The sequence below is a fragment of the Acipenser ruthenus genome, chromosome 22 (assembly GCF_902713425.1).
Source record: "Acipenser ruthenus chromosome 22, fAciRut3.2 maternal haplotype, whole genome shotgun sequence".
Classification (NCBI taxonomy): domain Eukaryota; kingdom Metazoa; phylum Chordata; class Actinopteri; order Acipenseriformes; family Acipenseridae; genus Acipenser; species Acipenser ruthenus.
The window spans coordinates 28,164,853-28,172,155 of NC_081210.1; the positions used below are offsets into that span (position 1 = coordinate 28,164,853).

General features: G+C 41.8%; 1 protein-coding gene across 1 annotated transcript; it reads left to right on the top strand.

Annotated features, from left to right (window-relative positions):
• Nucleotides 1-1,694: 1,694 nt before the first annotated feature.
• Nucleotides 1,695-5,565, top strand: LOC117413126 (THO complex subunit 3). The gene is made up of 6 exons (XM_034908697.2): nucleotides 1,695-1,913; nucleotides 2,088-2,244; nucleotides 2,944-3,148; nucleotides 3,798-3,959; nucleotides 4,451-4,551; nucleotides 4,800-5,565. The coding sequence occupies exons 1-6, from the start codon at nucleotides 1,734-1,736 to the stop codon at nucleotides 4,961-4,963; spliced, it is 969 nt and encodes a 322-aa protein (XP_034764588.2). The 5' UTR covers nucleotides 1,695-1,733; the 3' UTR covers nucleotides 4,964-5,565.
• The last annotated feature ends 1,738 nt before the right edge of the window (nucleotides 5,566-7,303 follow it).

Sequence of the window (7,303 nt, forward strand, 5' to 3'; positions counted from 1 at the left end):
TTGCTATTGACTGCTTATTTCTGATTCAGTCATGACTTCAATGAATGACTCATTTAGCGATTGCCTTCATCAGTAATTCAGATTACATATAATGCACATGCTACAAGAATTCAGCGTGAATAAGGAAACAGTAGTATTATAGAACATTACCTTTCATAGTTATCTAGCTGTATACCATCTTAACTCCAGCTTTGTGTTGCCATCTGATGACATCATGTGCAATGCTGCGTGATAGTGTTTTGTGTGTGTGTGAGCCGGGTTTACTGGCCCCTGGCTAAGGTTTCAGTTTAAGGCAGGGGTGGGGGTGGTGGTGGTGGGGGGGGGGGGGGTCCATTCTGAGGCTTCTATTTTAACCACTTAACGGCTGACTTTCATTCATTGCAGGCTGTATTTTTTTTAAGCAAGTAATAAAGTTTTGTCCATTTCACTACGCAGAGGTGGTTTTCTTTATTCCCTTGTTTATACTGCCCTCTTGTGGCACATTTCAAGCTATGTATTCCATTGGTCTGTTTATTCATGCATTAGTTTTAAATCAGAGCATTTTAACACTGCAAGATTAATTTAACTGTGCATGTTACATTATTGAGGAAGACACTGAAAGGTCTGAATTGGTATAAATGTCATAAAAAGTTTAAGACATTTTTAAACGATCAATATAGCAAAATTATAAGGTAATCTTAATTTCAATATTGCATTCTGTTTAGGTCCTTACAAAACAACCTGCAGTAACTGCAGTATCAATACAGTAAACTGCAGTATATTGGGACCCAGAGCGTCTCCAATGTAATACATGAACTGCAAAAGGGATTCATGTTACACTGTGATCTCTGTTACACTGTGATCTCTGTCTGAACCAAACAAGTTGAAAACTAGTAATTTCCTGGAGTCAGGAAGCACAGCCAATGGTTAAATAAGGATTCTCCAAACAATCCCGTTATTGGAGTAACACAGCTAGCACCCAGAATGACTGCGCACGTCTAAAGGTAAGGAGACTGTAAAAGAACAATAAGGATGTGCTATTTAGTCTGGGTTCTCGATGCTGTGCAGCACTGCACAGTATCACGCTGATATTTCTCCATGCATATCAAACTGTAAAGCATCAGTTAATATGGTAAAACACAGACAGGTTGGTAAAGCATGGCCAGCTTGCCAATAAGCATGGGCAGGCTTGCCAATACTGTATGTGAAAGTCACAGCTGCTAGACAGTGCTTGACCAGGACTACCAGAGAGCCTTTGATAATCCCTTGCCTTGGTTTCAATGGCCTTTTGTTACAGACGGAAAGTCGACCTACACATCATGTAACCCCGATCAAGCAATCTCTTGCATTATACATCGTTATTTACTATATTTATGAATTGCTATTCTACTTTTTTGTCGTCATTGAGGAATTCTATACTGTCGTTTGTGTACATGTTCGATACGCAGACTATTACAGATTGAGTGTCATTATGTACTCTGTCAATAAAGTTTTTTGAGACTCTCTGGTCAGGCTATACCATTAGTATTTTTACGGAGAAGCATGTATATATTAGAAATCTTCGACAACACACCATTTCTAAGAAACAAATACCATTTTGTGTGTAATTATAAAAAAAGGTAACTATTTGAATATTGTCTCACGTAGCCTCTGATCAGTGACGTTGCGGGGAGTTGGTCCACAGCCACCCCCCCCCCCCCCCCCCCTCATAATGGATTGTGCTCAGCGATCTCTTTCCGCTCGACTCCAGCAACATGGCTTCCCAGTACTACCAGGAGATGCAGGATAGCTTCAGAAACAACAATAAGAGCCGAGAATTCGCGGCTCACTCCGCCAAGGTGCACTCGGTCGCTTGGAGCTGCGACGGCAGGAGATTGGCTTCGGGCTCCTTTGATAAAACTGCCAGTGTGTTCGTGTTAGAGAAAGACCGGCTGGTAAGAGCGGGCTGCTGGGGAGTCGGGATGCCAATGTTTTGCTTTTCTGGGTTGTTTACCTCCTGAGACCTGCTATCCATCGATTAGCTTCGGTTTTAGGATAGAGCGGATCTTTTATAATAGAGATTTACGCATGTGTGCGGAGAGATGATGTGTTTCATGGTCGCGTTTTAGGTGAAGGAGAACAACTATAGAGGCCACGGGGACAGCGTGGATCAACTTTGCTGGCATCCGACTAGTCCAGACATCTTCGTCACAGCCTCGGGAGACAAAACTATCCGCATCTGGGACGTGCGGACTACAAAATGCATTGCAACAGTCAACACCAAAGGTGATGAGCAATTTATACATATATAAACACGCAGTAAGTCGTGTGCAAAGTTATTAGAACACCCCATTGCTTCAGTAGTTTATTGGACTGTACAAAAGAAAGTCTGCGGATACAACTTCAAGAACGTATGTTTAGAAAGTACATCGACACAATGCCAAAAAAGATGCCAGGCTGGTATTGATGCAAAAGGTGGCCCTAGTGATTATTACTATTAAACACTTTGAGACATAGCAGTGTTTTTAGTTTTGAATTTGTTTCATGTAAGATGACTTTTCAAAAGTTAATAACTAATTTCTCTAGTAAATTCATACATTTGTTTGTGTGCAAAGCAAAATAAATGACAAATCTTGAGGTGTTCTAATATTGGACTACGTAAGTTTACCTTAAATCCAAGGTCAGAGCTCATTGCAGCCTGGGAAAGCAGGCGTGTGATCCCTTGTTAAGGCCCTTTACAGCATTTCATCCACCAGTTGAGGATGGAAATAGGTCTATTGCATAGCAGTTTCATCCAGTCCAGGTTTTAGTATGAGCTTGATTAGCTCTAGTGTAACAAGCTCAGCTGTGTCTGATTAAACCTCTAGTAAAACCAGGAGTGGATCAAACTCCTATGCAATAGGAGTCTTCTTCCCATCACTGATGTGAGGTGGTTATCAGGCTATGGACAGTGATGGAGTGATGACTGAATGCTTGCGTTCCAAGGGGAGAATATCAATATCTGCTGGAGCCCGGACGGACAGACCATCGCTGTTGGGAACAAAGATGACGTGGTGACCTTCATTGATGCCAAGAGCCACCGGTCCCGTGCAGAGGAGCAGTTCAAATTCGAGGTGAACGAGATCTCCTGGAACAATGACAATGACATGTTCTACCTGACCAATGGTAACGGCTGCATCAACATCCTCAGGTGAGGGTCGGAGTGTGTGCGTGTGCATGGATACTGTGTTTCGTCAGGTGTGAGTTTTTGTCTGTGTGTACCTGTGTAAATGCATTAACTTATTATTTGTTTATTTAGCAGACGCCTTTATCCAAGGCGACTTACAGAGACTAGGGTGTGTGAACTTTGCATCAGCTGCAGAGTCACTTACAACTACGTCTAGCCCGAAAGACGGAGCACAAGGAGGTTAAGTGACTTGCTCATGGTCACACAATGAGTCAGTGGCTGAGGTGGGATTTGAACCGAGGACCTCCTGGTTACAAGCCCTTATCTTTGACCACCAGACCACACAGCCTCCTTAGCATTTTTTACAATACTAAATAGCCAAGTGTTAAACTTACCGTGTTTGTGTAGCATGTGGTAGCAGATCTCTGTTTTACCATTGTAGTTAGATTATTGAAAACTATACACCGTTACAACCTTTATAACCAACCAGACACTTTTGTTGCAGTAAATTGTGTTGCAGTACACTTCTGCTTTTGGTTTCGGTAGTTTTTCAAATTGCACTAGTCTGATTTGGGGGGGGAGAAATATAATTCCTCGCAATGTCATGAGCATTAGGAATTTCCAGGGATTACAAACTGTTTTTTGTTAATGTGTTTGTTTTCTCCTGCTGCAGCTACCCTGAACTGAAGCCCATTCAGTCCATTAATGCCCATCCTTCCAACTGTATCTGTATCAAGTTTGACCCAACTGGGAAGTACTTTGCTACAGGCAGCGCAGACGCCCTGGTCAGCCTGTGGAATGTGGAAGAGCTGGTCTGTGTTCGCTGCTTCTCCAGGTGAGGCTGGGACAGTGGCTGCATTTCAAATACACAAGCATTTACAGAGCAGGCAGGTAAGTATGACTCCCATTGCATAGCAGTTTGATCCATTCCTGGTTCTATTACGAGTTTAATAAGAGAAACCTGAGCTTGTTACCTGTGCACTGGCTAATCAGGCTCGTAGAAAAACCTAGAATGGGTGAAACCGCTATGCAGTAGGAGTCTTATTTCCATCCCTGCTGAGGCATGTGCTTATAATAAGAATGCAAATGTTAGCTAGTGGAATTACAATATTGATATTCATGGCAATAATGCATTATAACTGATTCTGCAGTATAAAGGGACACCTGTAACGAGGGAGCACTGTAAGATTACTCACTGATCCAAATTATAACTTGAATACTGTAATACTACTTGGACACAAAATGCTCTGTGATGTTTGTTAGGTCTTTGATGTTTAGGAGTTTCTTTCTGCCTTTAAATAAATTGATATGCTTTTATTTGTTTAGGCTGGACTGGCCTGTAAGGACCCTGAGCTTCAGTCATGATGGTAAGATGCTGGCCTCGGCATCAGAGGACCACTTCATAGACATTGCGGAGGTGGAAACAGGTAAGAGATTGCAGCAGGCTGTGTCTTCTAACTAATGAGACACAATAGATAACCCACGATATGACAGGAAAAGTGGAATTAAAGTCCCAGCTTTGTAACCGATTGTTTGGTTAATATTGGAGTGTGTTCATTGCTTCAGTTTTCTTCCCTGATGGATGATGAAGTAGCCCAGCAGTGAAATGCCCAGTTGTGTATAGCTAAGTATTTGAGACGTGAGTATGCCTTTGCTCACTGGTTTGGCTTTGCAGGTGAGAAGCTATGGGAAGTGCAGTGCGAGTCTCCGACTTTCACAGTGGCCTGGCATCCCAAGAAACCTCTGCTTGCATATGCCTGTGATGACAAGGACGGGAAATACGACAGCAACCGTGAGGCAGGCACCGTCAAGCTCTTCGGCCTGCCCAATGACTCGTAACCTGGGCCTTCTGGATTTGTATTGAACAGCGGTGAACTTTTGTGCTCGTCAAAGGAGACAGAATGGAAAAGCCTCTGGTAACCGAACACAGTGCATTTAAAATGTGTTGCCTGTGTTGTGACTCTCCTTGGAACCTTGTTGAAGTGTTTTTGCTTAATTTTTTGAGCTGCAAAAACAGAAATTTAGAAGCTGACAACACTGGCTAATTGAAAATGCAATGAGCCAGAGAGCCTAATGATGAAACACTCGGGTCCCCAGTTTTTTGGGAGACATTAAAAATGCATTTAGCAAAGGATTGCAAACACTTAAGAAAACTGGGTGGAAGATCGCAATAGGAACCTTGATAAAGCTTTAGGGTTTCCCAGACTGTATGTACAAGCTCATCACAGCTGTTGTCTTCTGTTCTCCAAACAAATGTCATTGAAATCTTCCTCTATATCTATTACAGAAATCTATAAAATGTGATACCTGGCTGTGTCCAGCAGATGGCCCCATTCTGCTTTAAATGTAGAACCTAGAAAAAGGGGAATTGTCACCTGGATCCATGCTTGGTCCACTTTTTTTTTTCTGTACTGTAAAATAATGTTTTTTTGTACAATATTTTGTGTACTTAAGGTATATATTGATATACCAATAATAAAAGTGATAATGGGGCAAAAAAAAACAATTGAAAAACAAATCAAAGCAATGTCTAATGGAGGGATTTCTCAGGTTTATCAAAAAAAACGTCTTCTTGTGTTCATTTGAAATGCTACAGGAGATCACTAGGGTATTGACCTATGCACTTTGGATGGGTTAACATCAGTGCCTGTATGATTTGAGCAACAGAAGCAAAACTCTCTGTGTGTGCAGAAGGTTCACTTTCAGCAGAGACCTCAGTTACACACGTGCTGCACGTAGGTCACAAAAGTAGGGTGCAGCGGAGACAGGGAGAGTGTGAGTGTGTGCGGGGTGGGTGTTTCTGGTCTGTTAATTACCTGAGTGACACAGCCTCTAGAGTGCAGCTCTCCGCTGGGGCAGCGTTTGTTAGCCAAGCAGAGCAGGCGTCCTTGTTTGTCTTGCTCGTCCGCGACAGATTAGTGCTGCTTTTGCTGGTTAAACAGGAAGATGGGGACCCTTGCGGCTCGGCAGTGACAGCTGTCTGAGCTCCAGGAGCACATCGCTGCACAGCTTCCTGCACTATCTAGGGGTTTGCACGCCTCCCTTATACCTTATTTACTTCACATCATTCAGTTTTATATGTAGTTCTTATTTTATATGTTTTTATTTTAGTTTTTAGAATACTGGATCCAAAAAGAAAGCAAGTGAAGTCATTTTAACAACACAATTATAGTGTTTTTTTTTTTTTTTTAGTTTTTATATATATATATATATATATATATATATATATATATATATATATATATATATATATACTTGTGATTGTATCTATTTAGGCAGATACTGCAGTAAGCCCCAAACCTACTTTCTTATCTCCACAATGGGATCAATTAGTGTGAATGTGCACAAATCTGAAGACTGAATCCCCAAACATACCTCCAGTATCGTATGCTAAAAGACACCTGATGATCTTGACTAGTGGGGATTACGAGGAGTAGCAAAGCAAGGTAACTCTCTAACCATGCTGCCTGATGTGAATGTTCCATGCTATGGCAAAAATAGTAGAAAAAAAAGGATCAAATAGTTTTTTTAAAACATAATACGTACATTTAATCATAAACCGCTTGTTTGCACTGATAGCGAGTCCACATTCTGCTCTAGAGCTTGTGTTATTCTGATTAGAATTCACTGGTGTCTGTATGAAAGTATTGACCGCTCTGCCTATATCCATATGGGCTGTCCAGTACATGTACACCCGGGCAATTTATACATTAAATGCGTACAGTGTTTTCAGATCTGCAACATCCTCAGAAAAACCAGCAGTGCACCACTCCACGTGACCCATCCTCTGCTCTGTAATTAAAAACACGCGTTGCTAATATGACACGCAGGCGCTCCAAATGGCTGGGAGCAGGCGGGCATGTATTCACTCTCTTACTTTACCAAAAAAAAAAAAAGTCTTAATACATCCTAATGATTGAATGCGCTTCTTATCCAGTTTATATTCCTCAGCGTCGGGCAGCAGCGCCTCTGTTAAATGTGGTTTGTGCTCGTTGAGACTCGATAAGGGCAGAAAAGTAATTGTTGGACTGGGCTGCTGTATGAGATTAGCACTGGATTTGTGTGTTGAGTGTTTGTGGAGTGGGGCTACATATCAGATTAAACAAAATGACTTTCAGAAAATGACATGACTTTCAGACAGCTGCAAGGCAGGCACACGGAAGCTAGCTCTTTTCTTAA